Raw genomic sequence first — 17,649 nt, 5'->3', positions numbered from 1 at the left:
GCAGCCAGTGCAGAGCAGCCAGAACTGGACTGATGTGTTCTCTTCTCTTGGTTCTGGTTAATACTCGAGCTGCAGAGTTTTGGATGAGCTGAAGTCTCTCTGTTGTTTTCTTTGGTAGGCCAGTAAAAAGTGCATCACAGTAGTCTAGTCGGCTAGAAATGAAGGCATTACTCAACTTTTTGGCATCTGTCTGATTTGTAAACGGCATATTCAGTGATGGAGCGCATAGCTGCATCATCATTTGGTTCAGTGGCAATGTACAGTTGTGTATCATCTGCATAACTATGAAAACAAACATTGCGCTCTCTAACGATGTTCCCCAGTGGCAGCATGTAAAGTGAGAACAGTGAAGGACTGAGGCAGCTCCCCTGTGGAACCCCACAGCAGCTGTCATGTTTCTCTAACACTTGATCTCCAATGCTGACATAAAACTTCCTCCCTTTGATGTATGTTTTGAACCAGTTTAAGACACTGTCGGACAGACCAACCAACTACTCAAGACGATAGATCAGGACATCATGGTCAAGATGATTAGAATTGAGACCTTATTTTCATCAGAGTTTAGTCAGAGGTCGCTGATTATTTTAGTAAGTGCTGTGATGTGCTCTAAAGCCTGATTGAAACTCCTCCAGGATGTTGTTTTGTTTAAGAAAGGAGTTTATTTGCACTGAAACTATCTTTTCAAGTATCTTACTAATAAATAAATAGAAGGTTGGATATTGGCCTGTTGCTGGTCAATGCGTTGACATCGAGGTTGGGTTTCTTTAGTAACGGTTTTACAACAGCTGTTTTGAAGGCATCTGGGCAAATGCCTGTTTGAGGGGATGTGTTTATATTCTCGAGGACATGCCTTGAAATGCTGTTGAATATCTGCTTGAAAAACGCTGTTGGTATTGGGTCAATAAAGGAATTGAAGGAGTTAAACCCAGAGACAGTCTTACAAAGCTCAGTTAATGTGATGGAGGTGAATTTTCACAAGGTTTCATCTGTGTTACACGATTTTTGGAGTTTGTCTGTCGTAACATAAGCAGCAAGACTGGCTCTCATTGAAGTGGCTTTGTTTCTGAAGAACAGTGGTAGTTCTTCACATTTTGATGCTGAGACCTGCAGGGGGGCGGTGCTAGTGTTGAGTAGCTGCTCAATAGTGGAGAACAATATTTCCAGCATTTTCTGTAATAATCTTAGAAAAGTAATCCTTTCTTGCCAGACATATTGCTTTGTTATAGGAAGTCATGGCTTCTTTGTATATATCACAGTAAACTGAGCCCAATTTTCCTCCACTATTTTTCAGCTGCTTCACAACTTATCTTGTTCTCTTTCACACTGTTAATATTTAACCATGGGGAGATTCAACCAGTTGACCTCTTTCTGACCTTTAAAGGAGCAACAGTATTTAAAACAGACGACAGAGTGTTATTGAAGTGTTCAACCGTGTCATTTAAACAGCACTCATGATTGTATGGCTCAATTGATCTCATCTAAAAAAATGGAGCTTCAGCCCTCTCATGGAGGAGTCTCTTTTGAACCAGAATTTCCCTTTTAGTCTTTGGCATGGTTACAATCACATCATAAAATATACAGTGATGGTCAGAGATAGGTAATTTACATACTGAAAGATTATTCGTGTGTAACCCTCTTGTTATCACCAAGACCAGAGTGTTACCATGCTGGTGGGTGGCTTCCTTTACATGTTGGGTCAGTTCAAAGCTGTCAAGTAAATTTATAAGCTATATAGCTTTGTTCTTGTTATTGACATGAATATTCAAGTCTCCATTCAGAATTAAACTATCATATGGTTACACCTAGTGAGATCAACTCTGAGAATTCCTGCAGAAATAATGCTGAGTACGTTGGTGGCCGATATACTGTGATGATTAGTACTGTTGATTTTATTCTAAATCAATATAATGAATACAGATAATTCATAAAGTATTCTCTTCATGGTGTTATAAATTTGATCTTAAATGGGTAAAATAAAATAATTTGCCCATCAACCTGCACAATTTTAAATCAGGAAATTAATAAATCAGCTCATGATTTTGTAACATTGCTTTATTTTGAGAACGTAAAAAGACAGTGAGACAGAAAGATATTTACTACAAGTAGTTTGGAGTTCATGCAAAAGTTTAAATGAATATTTGTGGACATATATATGTTCATTGCTTTTGCATGTTTTGAAAAAGATAGCGATTGACTTCTGAATTGACCACTGGTTGCAGTGAGCCAAAGTTCTGTCAGAATGCAAAGGATGTCCTGAAAAAATGTCAGCTCTGCAGGACATACAGATGTTTGATTGTAATTTTTTGAAGTATGGAATATGAAATGGCTAAACATTTAGATTTGTTATAAAAAGCGAGGCCCCCTTGATTAAATAATTGCCAAAGCTTAACCTAACCTAACCTTTGAGCTAGCTGTTGCTGCTTTTTAATGAACATTATGTGAGTCATTGTGTATGTTAATGTTAAAATTATATTTAAATGTCAATTTTTAGCTTACAACCTGAGCAAAGGATTGTTGAACTTGATTAAGCAGTATTTAATTAAGAGTTACCATGGTTTAGAGGGGGGGAAAGAATATATATTCATAATACTTCATTCAGTTGTTCTTTTTTTGATGGAAAAAAAAAAAAGCATCCTTTCTCTTGACTTCAAATATTTTAAGGAGGGGACTAAAGGGCTGTATTAAATGATGACTGGTATGTATGTTAATATAAAAAAAAAAAAAAAAATGAAGACCCGTGTTTCTGTCATGAATCTTTGTAAGGATTAGCCCAGATGAGAGCTCCAATTGACAGACAAAGTTGGTACAAGCTGCAAGATGAGAAGTGTTTTCAAGAGGAAGGTGACAAGCTCACTGAATTTGATGGACTCCTTGAAACTAGATAAGTGTTCTCTCATGTGTTGTAAAGTATATTAACCACTTCAGCCCTGTTTTTTTAATGACATTTTCATTTAAAAAAATGATTCCCAAACATAGTCAGTAACAGCTGCAAAAATGTGTGGCCAACATGAGCAATCTTGTGCTGCATAGACAGAGTTAGGACACTTTCCAAATACATGAAGTCTTAATGTTCCCATCGCCAGTCCGGAGTGAGATTTGAAAAACTCCAGCAAAATTATTTTTTCTTCTGCATAATCAAAACAGCAATCTAGAGAGTAAATTTACAGCTTTATAACAATGAGTCAATGACATTAATGTTATTGAACCTGTTCAATAACTAAAAATTATTTACTCTAATGCTGACAAATTTAATGCAAAACAAAAGAAGCACAACAAATGCTGAATCTGTTTCAGTAGGCGGCCTCCACAATGAATGTGCCACCTCGGCAACAGAGGACCTCCAGATTAAAAAGGGGTTACAGGAGGAATTTAGAAGGAAAATATATTTTTTAAAAGTGTTAATTAGTAACAGTGGCTGGATTAAATAATTTTAGTTTCATTGTATGGCAAGTTAGTTTATAGCTGAAATGAAATAAATTAAATTGCTTTGTAGCAACTCAATTATACTGAGGTGAAATGAACTGATCAAAGAATTAAAGTGAGAGCGGCGACGGAGTCGGTGACTGTGCTCTGAGCAGGTCTGTCACTGCGCTATATTTAGCCAACACACACCAACAAGCCCCACAACAGTAGGCACGTACTGACCCCCACCATCTGCTCTCGCTCTCTCCCACACACACACACACACACACACACACACACACACACACACACACACACACACACACACACACACGTGTACAGTCACGTATACAGACACACACCTTAAGGTTTTAATGCCAACTGCTGCCCACAGACCCCCCAGGTAAACCCAGGTGGACTTATTAAGATTTTCATCACGAGGTGGTCTTGCACAGACTTGCGCGAGGGCTTCTACTCTGTTGTGGCGGCAATGGAGTTGTTAGTAAATTTCTCTCATTATGGTGGTTGCATTTACTGTATACAAGGGTTCTCAAAGACTTAGTGTGAGAGCAGAGAGCTATGGGGAACCATTTTAATGAGCTTGGATCTGTCCATGTGTGTATGTGTGGATATTCAGTGTGTCTATATAATAACAGATCTATTGCGCATTTCTCTCCCTCACACTGCTTCAATTATGGTAAAAGGACAAAATGACCCTACAGTATTACTATTACTCCTGTTTGTGTTTACGTTAATATTCATATTCATATTATACATTTTGGAATACCTCCGCCTCAGAGTACCATTATTCTATTATTTATACAATCTTGGGCGCTTTGTTTTGAAGGTGGGTATTTTCTGCCACCTCTTGTAGACAGAAATGAGAGAGGACTTTAACTCCATTGCCTGAACTCGAATGGCACAATGAAACGTCGCTTCATAGAAAGTAATTTTCCAAAAATGCAAAAGGTGACTGAGATGGCAGCTGGTGGGATTTTTCTGGGGATACACAATACAATATAATTAAATAGTTCACGTTTGGGTGCCAAAGACACCAAACAAGCATCTATGGTGAGTTGTTTCAGGCTGTACATTGTATAATAAAAATCTTCATTCATTTACTGTTGTTTTTGTAATGATGTTGTCATAAAAATAAACTGATTTCATTTATCTGTGTCTGAACTCTTTGTCAGTTTTATTTTACTCATTTTCTTCTACAAATCCCTAGTCATGACCCTCTCATTGACATAGTTGGTTTGTTTTAGTTTTTTTGGCATGTCCTTGTGTTTAAGGGTTCAGACAGCATTATGTCCTCTGCTCTTGGCAGATTGAAAAGTCACCGTGAAGATGACAGTGTTGTTGTCCTCGCAGGCGTGCAGCCTATTAGACAGGCAGACTGACAGTGCAGCCTAGTGGTAAAGAAACGGAGCCTCACACATGAACACACACTGCAGATAAGGGACAAAACAGCTACAGAGCATAAATGCCTCTGACCGAATGTGACGCGCATCCCTCTGCATGCATGTGTTAGTGTTTATGTGTGTGTGTCTTGCTTGCTGCAGCCATTATTGAGACATTGCACGTAGGCACAAGGCTCCCCTATACATGCTGTGGAAGAACCATTATAAACCCACACAGAAACCCCTGTGTCTCCAAGCCTGGGGGGGGTGGAGGGAAGGGGGTGGAAAGAGTTTGGCAGGCGCAACGCTGCCTCAGTTTGGCCTTGACACTCATCTCAACTAACCTCCATCTCTTTGGCTTAACAGTCCAGCTGCATGTATGTTCACACTCAATATTCATGGACAGCCCTCACTTAAACTCTTTAATATTTTGTAGAGTCAGGCGTAATTTTCTTGTTGTTGCATGCACGCGAGGCAAATCGTGCAGCGATGCTTCAGCAGCAGTGGCAGCAGTGTTGTTGTGATGGTAGTCGAGCTGTGACAGGGTTGTGCGGACGTGTCCCGGGGCTCACATGCCCTACACTTCAGTTTGGAAACCCGGCATGGCAGCAGTGCTGGCAGACCCCTGAGCAGACCTCTGTGACACTCTCATCCTGTACAGATTAGACCGTAGTTACAGCAGCGAAAGCGGCTGGCACCGGTTCATGCAGGTGTGGGGGGAAATATTTATATACCCTGATTAGACAAATACTGTGACAATGGTCATTTTTTTGTAGTTATTTTTAACAATGCAGCATAAATAAAATATAAATAGTACATTTTAAAAACTCTGTACAAATAACTTTATTATTACTATTATCATTAGTTGTAATAGTCACTGTACAGTAAGTACAGATATCATTAGTAGCAGCTGTACTATTAGTTTTGAGGAAAATTGTGATCATTTGTATTATTATAATGGCTAATAGAAATACAAAAAAAAATGGTGGTAGTGTTTAGGTAGTTGAACTTATTTTCAAATTAGAAGCTGTTGAAGTAATAGTTGCAATATTAGTTATAGTAGATATAGTAGCTACAGTAGGAATACCAACTAATGAATAACTATTAACATTAGTAGGAGCTGTATTATTTGAATGAATACCAACGATGGCTTATAATATGCCATATACTACTACTACTAATAATGAATGATAATAACTCATGCTAATATTAATTATTATTATTATTATTAGTACTATTATAATTAATAACAATAATAACTTACTGCTATTAATATGATCATTAATAGTGATAATAGTAATGATGATAACTGTAGTAGGGTAGTGGTAGTAGTAACAATATACAATTATTATATATTATTAAAGTTATTACAATATTACAAATTGTGGAAGTAACAGCAGTAGTATTAGTCTGTATTACTATTATTGTTATTATTATGTTTTATTGTTGTTGAAGCAATGTTGTAATAGTAGTAAAAACTACTACTCCAACAAGCATCTTTATTAATAACATTAAAATGATTAAGAATGCTATCAGTAGTAATAATTGTAGTACAGTGGTTGGATTTAGTTGGACAAAGTAACTTTTTAAAAATCATTTAATTTATCAAAATTGATTTTATTAGAATGCTATGAGTTGTAGTAGTGAAAGAAAATAAGTACAAAAGCCTGACTATTATGGAGATATAATTAGTGGTAATATTAAGTTATAATAATAATAATAAGAAGAAGACTATAAGCTAGTTTTACTGGTGAACACTGTAAATGTAGAAAAGTTCACTGGTGACTTTGGAAACAGCAACTTGAAAAACAATTCCACCTGAAGGTCTATTTAGCAGGTTGTCAGGAGTTGTCAGTTGTCATCACATGATCTTCATCAACAGAACAGAACCAGAACTGCTAAATAGACCCTGACTTTGGATTGTTTTGTCAGCTGTATATCATTAGTTTTACATCAGTTAACATTAATCTTACCTCATGAATACAAATGTGAGTAAACAGAGTTTTGGTGTGGTGACTAAAAATCTAATTTTCTGTCAGCTCTAGCTCACTGTGTGTGTGTGTGTGTGTGTGTGTGTGTGTGTGTGTGTGTGTGTGTGTAATGATTTTACTTCAACACAGCTCAGGTCACTGTGAAGGTGCGTGTGTGTGCTGTTTGACCAGAAGGGGAAAAAAAAAAAAGAAGAAATGATCAGGACAGGTGCTGTGATCTGGCACATTTTACCAGTTTCCCACCGTCACTTGAATCAATACATGATCACAGTCCTTGAATAACAGTGACACGCACACATACTGTATGTGAGCATGTGAGGTCATGCTGTGCTGCACCTGACCACAGTGTAGATAATAGCTTCTTGAATGCAATATGGATGATCGATAACTGATCATTGTCCTTGGGCCTCGCAGACATGCTGCTGTTTTCAGTTCATCACATCAGTCAGATATTTGCCACTGGGTAGGTGAGTGTGTGTGTGTGTGTGTGTGTGTGTGTGTGTGTGTGTGTGTGTGTGTGTGTGTGTGTGGGAGAGGCAAGCCAATGACAAATGAGGGTAAATAACAGAAAGAGAGAAGGAGGGAGGTGCGTGGGGTGCAGTGTGCCAGCTCATGACCCAGAGAGATAAACAGAAAGTGAGAGTTGGCCAGGCAGGTAGGATGGGAGGGTGTGGTGCCTGAGAGAGCATTTAGTGAGCAGCGCCGGCTCGATCCCGTGCTCTAATTGGCTGCTACGACTTTGACAGACGCGCTCGTCCCTCCCTCCCCTCCGACTGCCTGCCGAAAGTCTATGTATGTATGTGTGTGTGTGTGTGAGGGAGCCGGCAGACTGAAGCGAGCCACAGAGGCAGGCTCTAACTCCAACCCAATGAGCTCGCAGCCCCTCACACTCACACACACACACATACACATACACACACACACACACACACACACACACACACACACACACACACACACACACACACACACACACACACACACACACACACACACACACTCTCTCCTCAGCGCCCTGCTCTCACTCTCTCTTCAACCCTGGGACACAAGAAGAAGAAGGAGAGGAGAGAGAGAGAGAGACAGCGAGTGGCAGAGAGGGAGAGTGAGGGTGAGGGAGTAAGAGAGGAGAGAGGGAGAGAGAGGCAGAGGGAGACTGGCGGGGTGTGAGGGAGAACACCATGGCTTCAGATCCGGGGCTGGCTGCGATGCTGCTGTGGACTATATCACTACAGGCTGTGGGCACCGCGGGAACTACCAGCAATGAAGGTAAGTGTGTGTGTGTGTATGTGTTTGTGTGTGTGTGTGTGTGTGTGTGTCATTTGAATAGACAGACTTAAATAATGCATATTCTCTGACAGTGGGGATTAACTTCATACATGTGGAGCTCCAGTGTGGAAAACACTCTGATGAAGAGCCAAGGCATGACACACACACACACACACACACACACAAACAAATCTAAACACACACTTTAGATGAGGTGTGTTTATGTGCGTTAACCTGGGGCATGACATCAAAGTTTGCTCAGCAGGAGAACTCAAGGAAATCAGAGCGATGTCGGTGTCTATCTGTGTGTTTGTGTGTGTAATTGTGTGTGCGTGAACTCATCTTGACATTGCCCGGGTTGCGTGTCAACTGCACTAAGAGCGCATGTGTCTGCTGTGGGGTTAGGCGGTGACGTGAAAGTGTATGTATGTGTGTGCCTGCGTTGTTTCCCCAGGCGTGCTCTGGTATGAACATTTTCGTAAATCTCACTCGTGTATTTCCTTTTGAGCTACTTAAAAGATGTGTGTGTGTGTGTGTGTGTGTGTGTGTGTGTGTGTGTGTGTGTGTGTGTGTGTTTCCGCATGTGTGCGTGTTCTTGTCACACACTCAGCACACTTTGCTCCCAAAAGCCCGGCCTGGGTTTGTTTACTTCCATCCGCCTGTCCTTCATCTTTCCACCATGAGACAGAAAACTGTTGTTGTCACTTGTTCGACAAATGCCACACACACACACACACACACACACACACACACACACACACACACACACACACACACACCACAACGTCTCCTGGCATCTTTCTTTATGTGTGTGTGTGTGTGTGTGTGTGTGTGTGAGAGAGAGAGACAGGGTCCTTGACATAGGTCTGGTCTCAGGAGGCTGATTGACAGAAGAAACTCCACTGTTAGGGCCTCTTCTTCGCTCCTGACGGCAACATTCAGCTTTAACCGCAGCAGGAAGGGAAAAAAGCCACAGAAGAAGAGGAAGAGATAGTGAGGGGCAAAATGAGAGAGATCAGTATTTTGGTTCAGGTCAGATCACCTCAGTGATGGAGAGGTGAGGTCAGCCACTTATCCTGTATTAAGCTGTATAAAGTCAGGGTGGGAGAGTCCGGGCAGCCTCAGGTCAGACAGAGCAGGAACTGAGGGACCGTCTGTCCAGTCAAGATGCCATTAAAATCCTGTTATCACATCATATCTTCCCATCCTTCCTTCACGTCCCCCTGTTTAATTCTGCTCATTGGCTTCCATGTCAAATGTCACCATCTTTGTCTTTCTCGTCTTTGCTCTTCAAATTCATTCAACCTTTCCTGCGATGACGGGTGCCCTTTGCCGATTAACAATTTCAGTGACAGACATACTTTCGTACCACTCCCTGCTTGTTCACTTTAAAAATTTGCATGTTGATCGCTCTCCTAACATAGTCAGCGAATTCGGTCGAGTATGTAAATCTAAAACACAAAAGTTCACATTGAAGTTCTTTTTTTATTCCTAGGTCCGTTTTGCTGCCTGTGATTTATCTGCAAGTTAAGTGTTTTCAAAAATTAAAAACCTCAGGAGGGATCAATCATTGGAAAATGGAGAGCTGGAAATCCCACTAGAACGGCACATACTTCAAAAATGTTATTCCCACTTTAGGACTTTAATTCCTATCAATTACTAATATTTTCGCAAATAGTGCTGTGGTTCCCGTTGAGGCGATCCCAGAAGCTAGAAAATGTAGCATCTACAGATGTTGTGATAGAGATATGAAATGTTTTTCTAGGCCTTCCTCTGGTACGCTTACGTATTTTTTTTCTGTCATGACTTGAAAAGCTCCTAATAATGTGAGGTCTATTTAGTTATTCAACATTTCAATTAACGTATTGGAATCAATTGATTTCTGTTCACACCAGTTCCCCTGCAAAGAAGAGACTCTCAGCCCTCCACAGAACTGTGAATATATATGAAACCTTCCTCAATATTAGCTGTTGCTGTTATCCCAATTAATCTAAAAAAACATGAGAAAAACATTTAAATTTTTAAAGATCCTTCAAAAAAGGAGCCACAGCTTTCCTTTTATTTTGGAAGCGATTCTGAGCAAAATTGTAATTAAGCCCCTGCGAGTAGTTGATGTGTAAAAGATAACTAAAGTTTTGCCAGTGTCCCAATACGTTTCAAATAATTATAGCCGCGAAAATTGAATTTCTCTCACTTGTTTTGGTGCGGCTGTGGTTCAACTCGAAGGCAGTTGCAAATATTACATGTACATGGAAGAGATAACCTCTGCAATGAATGAAGAGCTGACAATTAAACTGGTGAAAGAACAGGTAACAAAGCTGCTCACGCAGCCATGCAGAGCTGCACTTGACTAGAAGTAACACTCACACAAGACAGGCTGATTTAGGAATGTGTGTTTGATGTACGAGCGGGAACCATGGCCAGCCATTTTGTTTCCGTTCATCGGTCATGTTTGCAGTCCTATTCGTCTTGTATACAAATAACAAGAGTGTTTCTACAAGGCTGACTGCGCTCGCCACGACTCGCTGACACAATGAGGCTTTGAATCATATATGTGTGATCCTGTTCAGTTAAAGTGTCCTTCATACACTCTCATTTATGTACTTGCGTTTGAGCTCTTTGCATGTGTGTGTGTGTGTGTGTGTGTGTGTGTGTGTGTGTACGTACAGAATATGGATGTGCATATGTATGTTAAGGAGGGGTCACAGCTCCAGGAACAAAGAGACAAAGGGAAAGCAAATACTATTTCGACATCTCATAATGTCTGCATGCTTCGCTTAGTAGAAGATGTAAAATATGGAATTTTTGACTGAATCCATTGTGTGTCCAAGAGACACAATAATCACTATAGAATCAGATTGCTGGTTTTTTTTTTTTACCATAGAGCAACAGAAAAATACGAGAAAACGGGCTGCAATCAGCAACTGAGCATCAGGGATGTACAGTTTAGCTTATATTTCATTCGCAGGGATGGATTCAGCACCTTTGAAGCTGATGTAAATCTTGACTTCCTTTATGTCATGTTGAGACTATTTACATGCAAATTTTGGATGTCCTTCCAGCTTTTATGTGGTTTACATAGTGTTATGAGAATGATCTCAGTTCACAGAGGAACACTAAATTGATTTATTTATTTAAAACATTTTTCCCTAATTATTTCACAAAATTGGAGATACATTTTAATGAGGAAAAATTATGACATAGATACAAATTGCAGTCTCCCAGTGACATCTGTCCGTGGCTTTTCTTAATTTTCCTGTTATTCTTTTCTCTGAAGTACTAAAATAAGAAAAACATGGTAAAAAAAATTATTTCAAAATTTGTCCAAATATTACTTATGATGATACAATCATGAATCTTCGTATGAATGTAGGTTGTTTTGAAAGCACGAGCAAAGTTTATCTATATATTTTATTTGGCTTGTCATTGGGAGTACAGTATGGTAATTAATGGAGGCCTAAAAGTGTTTGAAATATAAGACATAAAAAAAAAAAAATAAACTTAAAAAAAAACACTTTACGTAAAAATAGACAGGATGTATACTCATACGTGTATATATACACATATATTTCATTCCATTTATCTATGCATGTTTTTAAATTTTTTTTTTTTATATAAGTCTGTTAACAATGTCCATTTTTTTTTATTCAGACTACATTTTCCAACTATTTCATAATGCTACTGTTTGCTGCACTTTTTTGTCTGTCTCAAGACAAACAACATAGAAACATATATGTGGTTGGCTGTTCGGACAGACATTCATATAACGGGAGAAAATATTTGGTAACAGAAACTGCAGGAATGAAACAAATGGATTAATTCACAATGTTTTGGTTGCATTAATTTATAAACAGGGTTTTCAGTATTTTTGTGTATTTTGTTAATTTATTTTTTTAACACTTGGGTATCCATACTACATTCTCCAATAATACCCTGAAGAAATTGAAAATACCACTTTTAAAATGTTGTTTTATGTGCTTTTTTGCACCATGAACCAAAAACTTTTTTCACATGGAATCTTAGGAATCTGAAAACTAAACATCATCACCAGCAGAAAACCAGAAGCTATTTGGCGCAGAAATGGAAACACCAAATCGTCGTTATGTTGAGAGATGAAAATGGCCACATTATTGGCCGTAATATTCTTGTCAGTGAATTTGCCTTCGGAAAATTCCGGGTTGACTAAACACACTCACACAAGCAAGCAACAAACATAGACCAATCTTGCTGCAGCTCCCACATTTGATGCGAGTTTTTGTACACTTGCCTGTACGGGGGTGGTGGTTTCCCTGAGCAGCCCCTCCTATCTGCGGGCACCGTCCCTGATTCAACTCCTGCACAACGTTTCCCACCGTCGCATTCCCGGCGAGGAAAGACTGCGTTCCTTCAGGTTGTTGTCAGTACTGAGGAACATGAAAAGACCCATGCGGTGAGCAGGACTCGCTGCTAATGAGCAAACTGTAGGTGGATGATTATCACCACATACCTCTGGTGCAGGAAGACCAATGGGGGAAAGAGACTCAGAGGCAGGCAACAATAAGCAGCGGCAAGGATTATTTTTGCATTATTTTTAAGATTTGAACACATAATTTAGAAGCAACAGAAAAAAGAGGGAGAAGTTGAAAGCAGACGGACTGCTGGGAGCTGCAGCTTTTTCTCTGTTTGTGCAATAAAAGGAAAAGACAAATTTTTGGCCTGTGAGAAAAAAAAAGCCTTTTGATTTTGATCACTTCTCGAGTCGGCTCAGATGCGGCTGTTTGTATTGATCTCTCCTCAGTCAATAGAAGACCTGCTGCATGTTTAGCAACATAAATAAATAAAATAAAACACATGAGACTTGTCATAATTAATAGCTTAGAGGGGAAGTCTTTCTGAAGCAGATTACAGAAGGGGAAAAAAAAAAAAAGCAGCTAAGCTATTATACTGAAGCTGCTTATGTCCCATTGCTCAAGGACACTTCAGCAAGCTCGCCGACAAGGCAAGACATTTTCCTCCACATCACCTTAAATGTCAACTTCTAACGCCTTTTGCTGATGCCTGTTTCCACCTTCTCACGACAAAAAGAAGCCAAAATATATATCCTGAATCACAAACCAAAAATAGTTCACTGGCCTCATCAATCAATCAGCCTGACTGTGTTTCTCTCACATGAACATTCACTTCTTCTTTTAGTTTGTTTTGCACAGTCACTTAGAGCTGTCAGTTCCTGGTCAATAATAGAGATCTGGTAGGCTGTAGAAGTCTTGGAGGGGTTGTTGCCTGCGCTGACAGATCTCTGGTCTAGTTAGTCACAATTTTATCTTGAAACTATGAAATCTATCTTTAAAACCAAAGTTTAATAATTAATATGAATTGTGCTTTAACAACACATGACCGCAGTAAACTTTGGTGTGCCACCCTGAAAGCTAAGTGTCAGTAAATATTGAAACTGTATTTTTCAATGGCTCTGGATTCTCAGTTTGAGCTCCATGGTAAGAATTCCCTGTGTCATCCTGAGAGAGGAGAGCCTGCATGTGCAGCGTTGTGGGGGTGCATTAAAAAGCCAGAGGCCATGAACTTTTCCCTCCCTGTGTCTGATGGTTTGTCTTAACGCAGGTTGCTGCCCCCCTCACACACACACACACACACACACACACACACACACACACACACACACCTTCTCCCCCCAGGCACCAGCCTTTATTGAGACATCAGCCTTGTTAGCCAGCTGTCGACAAAAATATAGGAGCGACCAGATCAATACGGCAGACTGTGCCAGTCCTACCGAGCTGAAGCAGACCAGGCCTCACAAAGCAGGGCCCTCTCTTGAGTCCTTCCCACCCATTAGCAGGAGCTGATGCTGGGCTGGCCAGAGTTCAGCAGCCCCTGGGCTGGCTCTGCTATGCTCTGTGATCGCAGCCGTGTCGTTGGGTAATTCATGTTTCTCCGCTCTGCTAGCATGTGGGCTAGAAGATCCCTCACTGGGATGGCTGAGGATAAAGCAGAAGAGTGAGAGATGGTTGTAGGCGACGCTTGACAGCTCTGTAATGGGCTGGTGTTGTGGTTGTGTTAGCACATCCCTCCTGTAGAGAGATCTCTATGATGTTCCCTTCATGGGGACTGATGAATGACGGAGATCGGGCTCTGCAGCAACAGCCTCCCCTCCTCTGTTACAGAGCGACAGAGGAACACAGGATGTGTTACGAACAAAAGAGAGACCGTGATAGATGGATACGCTGGAAAAGAGAGAGAGAGAGAGAGAGAAATAGAGAAACAAGTGTAAGACGGTCACGGAGAGAGAACAAAGTGAGATGAAGAAAGGGAAAGAAGGGGAGGCTCCTGTCTCAAAGGCGTTCCATCGGCGGGTGTCTTTATCAACACCAGCGGAGAGCATCTAGCTGATAATTTGCCGCACTCAATTCCCTTCAATCCATTAAAGGATTTAAATGTTCATTAAGTTTAATAGAAGCCCAGCGAAGGTCTAATATGCTCTGATAAACGCTGGCAAACCTGCCAACCTGCTCCAATTGCTGCAGCAACAAAGAGCAATCCAACTAATAAGGTCAAACTCAAAGTTTGTGCTCGGCTCACTTTGTGAAGAGCATTTCCTCTGAATCACAGCCGCTCAAACAGGAACAAGCTGAGTGCGTAAAGTGTGAGTTCAAGTCTTCTGAACTAAATGGGTTGCTTATTATTGCCTTTCAGAATAACCCCATTTTCTGATCTGATCTGAGGCTATTAAAAGTACTGAGTTGAGGTTCAGTAAAATAACAATCGTGGTTGTCAGATGAAATGGAACAGCCAAGAGGTGGCCACAACCACCCGTCTAAACCCTGGTTACTTTGGTTTGGGCCACATGTTGCAGGCTCACGTCTCGGGTCACTTTTTTCGAGTGGGAACAATTTTTTGCACGTTCTCTTTTTTTGTACCTGCAATGCCAACATTGTGCATTTAATGTGTCCTGAAATGCCCACTTGCTTTTTTCTTTGAATACTCAGAAATGTATCACCATTGTTACTAGTATGAGGTAGTATAGGTAATACTGCATATTCGCATTTTAACTTAACATTTTTAATTTACTTTAAGATTACGGACTGTCAATCCCTTTATACTAAAAAAAAATATTTTGGTGAAAACTGTAGCACAATGATTGAACAAGTAGGTGCTCCTATAGACAACAGGTACGAAAGTACTGTTGTACTGTGTGCAATGTATGCAAGGATCTACTGATTTATTGCTGTGATATTGGTATCTTAAAATAGCTTACACTGTTTGAATCCTGAGGGTTTTTGCTTTTGAACTGATAAATGAAAAACTAACCAATTCACTACAGTGGCATTTTTGCAGCTACAGTCTTATTTAGTCTGGTTTGAACAGTAGCTTGAAGTCGCTAAGGTTAACAAACTGACTCTCAGTCAGGTCACCTGATGATCACTTTAAAGTGAGGGGTAACTTTGATCTCACTCACTCATTAACACACCCGCTTTATAGTTCTGGATCCACTGTTGCCGTCCAGCAAACACAATGTTATATATGAGCACCCGTTTCTGTTCAGCTGAGTGCGAGAGCCTCTGCTGTTTTCTGCAGGCGCGTTTGCAGGTCGCGCTAGTTTCTGTCCTCAGATCTCTGTGTATCACGAAGGGCAGAGCTTAACTCTGCCTGCCCCCCCCCCCCTCCTCCCCGTTTCACTGACGCGGTGTGGAGCAGATACAGGTGAAGGAGAGCGAGTGGAGATCGTCCACTCGCTCGATCGTGTTGATAGGGTCGTTCTCTCGGACAGGTTAAAAAAAATGAATAAATTAAAAAAAATGCTGCAATGGATCGCCACCTGGTTTGCCCAAGTTAGTCTATGTATAGGAAACACTGCATATTGTTTACACATTCAGCGAGCTACTCAGAAACGGGTAAAGACCTACCGGTAGCTTGCGAGCAATGTGTTGGAGACCCCTACCTTAATGCAACTTACTAAAGAGAATTTGTGGAAATGAAAGGAAAAAAGTCAATGTCCTAGTATCGAATGAAAGCTACATATTGTCACCTTAATGAATTACACAAATAGCTTCATCCAATTATAATAATATTCCATTTTACGTACTCGCAATGGTTACGAGGCCAGTGCCTACATAGCAGTCACAGTTGCTTTAGTGTGTAAATGACACTTGAAGTGACCCAAAAATAATCAGCCTAAAATGCCAAAAGCGTAAAGCTGAGCATGCTCATGCCAGCATTCACCGTCGCTACTGTTTCATAGTCCTTTGCTTTTCTAGCTCAACAAGTGACAATTGTCCTCTTTGGATAAGAGGTTCTTGGCAGTAAACCTGAGCATGGACAGATATTTTGAAAAAGATGTAGTCTTGAATTGACACAGTGTGCAGGAGGACAGATTCCCTGTGACCGAGGAAGGTAAATGCTCATGTATGATGTAGTGAGCCCCAAACCGATCGTGATGTAGGCTGATGGATCTCTCCCAGGAGCCTGTTTCCATAAGGAAATAATGCGTTTTACAACCAGTAATCTGTCCATATATCACAGCTCTGATGCAATTAATATCTGGCATGCGAGGGGGTGCGGTTGGGGGCAAATAATTCATCTCTCAACTGATGAAAATCCAGACACTCATGCACACAAGCTGCATGCAGAACTGCACATATGTATACGCGTGGACGCTCACACACACACACGCGCAAAAATACCTAACCGAGTTATCTCTACGGAGGTGATATTAATGTCTGGTATGTGTAGCATTAGTCTAAAGGAAACATAATTGTTTATAATGTCTAAGTTATACACATAGATAGAAAGAGAAAAGCAAGCGCAAGTGAATGAATCGAATGAAGGGTGTTTTAGCAAAAGGTTTGCAGAAGTCTGTTTCAATGTCTTGCATCAGCGCCTAGCCCATGAGTTACCTCCTGCTGAAGTAACCTCAGCATTTAGTGTGAAAAAAAAAAAAAAAAAAAAAAAAAAAAAAAAAGGAATGTTAAAAACAACCTCTCCTTGTTTGAAGGACAGGATTGTTCGTGTGGTAATGAAGCTGTAAGAGAACCTTTGCCCGTCCTGACCTCCTGACTTTTACAATGTACTATCACCGTTTTACAGTAAATTCATCATTACCCACAGACACATCCGGAGCACCGGGCCAGACGTGAAAAGCATTTCTAGATCCTGTACTAATATCGTGTCTGAAACTAAAAAAAAATCCTCACAAAGCTTAAAAAATGTCAGGAAGATGTCCTCTCTCAGGAAGAAACAATAGTTTCACAACACAACATCTCAAAATCACCAATTTATTCTATTTATTACTCTTTTTGTAACTATCTGTTCTCTTCCAACACAATGACCTCTTTGTTTTATCGCTGTGTGGATGGCTAATCAGGGCAGCGAGGTCCTGAAAAATTACAAAGTAGAGTGGAAGATAAACATAGTTATAATTTCTGCTGGAATGTTTCTAGCAAAAATCATATTAATGGAGCAAAATGAATCCAAATTGCAATAGTTAAATCTGAAAAGAGGAGGAAGACTGAAAGACTAAGAGAGCAGGGAAGAAGAATTTGAAAATGCAATAAATATCTGTGCCCCCATCACGAGACCAGAGATCTGAAAAACTGAAGGAG

General features: G+C 40.3%; 1 protein-coding gene across 5 annotated transcripts in view; it reads left to right on the top strand.

Annotated features, from left to right (window-relative positions):
• The first annotated feature begins 7,664 nt into the window (after nucleotides 1–7,664).
• Nucleotides 7,665–17,649, top strand: part of epha8 (eph receptor A8) — a 114,130-nt gene continuing 104,145 nt past the window's right edge. For all 5 annotated transcript variants that reach the window (XM_069140844.1, XM_069140763.1, XM_069140678.1 and 2 more), the window contains exon 1: nucleotides 7,665–8,059. In XM_069140844.1, coding sequence (XP_068996945.1) covers nucleotides 7,972–8,059 — 88 coding nt within the window. In that variant the 5' untranslated portion in view covers nucleotides 7,665–7,971. The remainder of the gene's footprint in view (nucleotides 8,060–17,649) is intronic.

Source organism: Embiotoca jacksoni, unplaced genomic scaffold (genome assembly GCF_022577435.1).
Source record: "Embiotoca jacksoni isolate LCO1_2020_lvr unplaced genomic scaffold, fEmbJac1.0.p SCAF_1, whole genome shotgun sequence".
Lineage (NCBI taxonomy): Eukaryota > Metazoa > Chordata > Actinopteri > Embiotocidae > Embiotoca > Embiotoca jacksoni.
The sequence above is the reverse complement of the archived record's forward strand: the minus strand, read 5'-3'. Positions and strand labels throughout refer to the sequence as shown.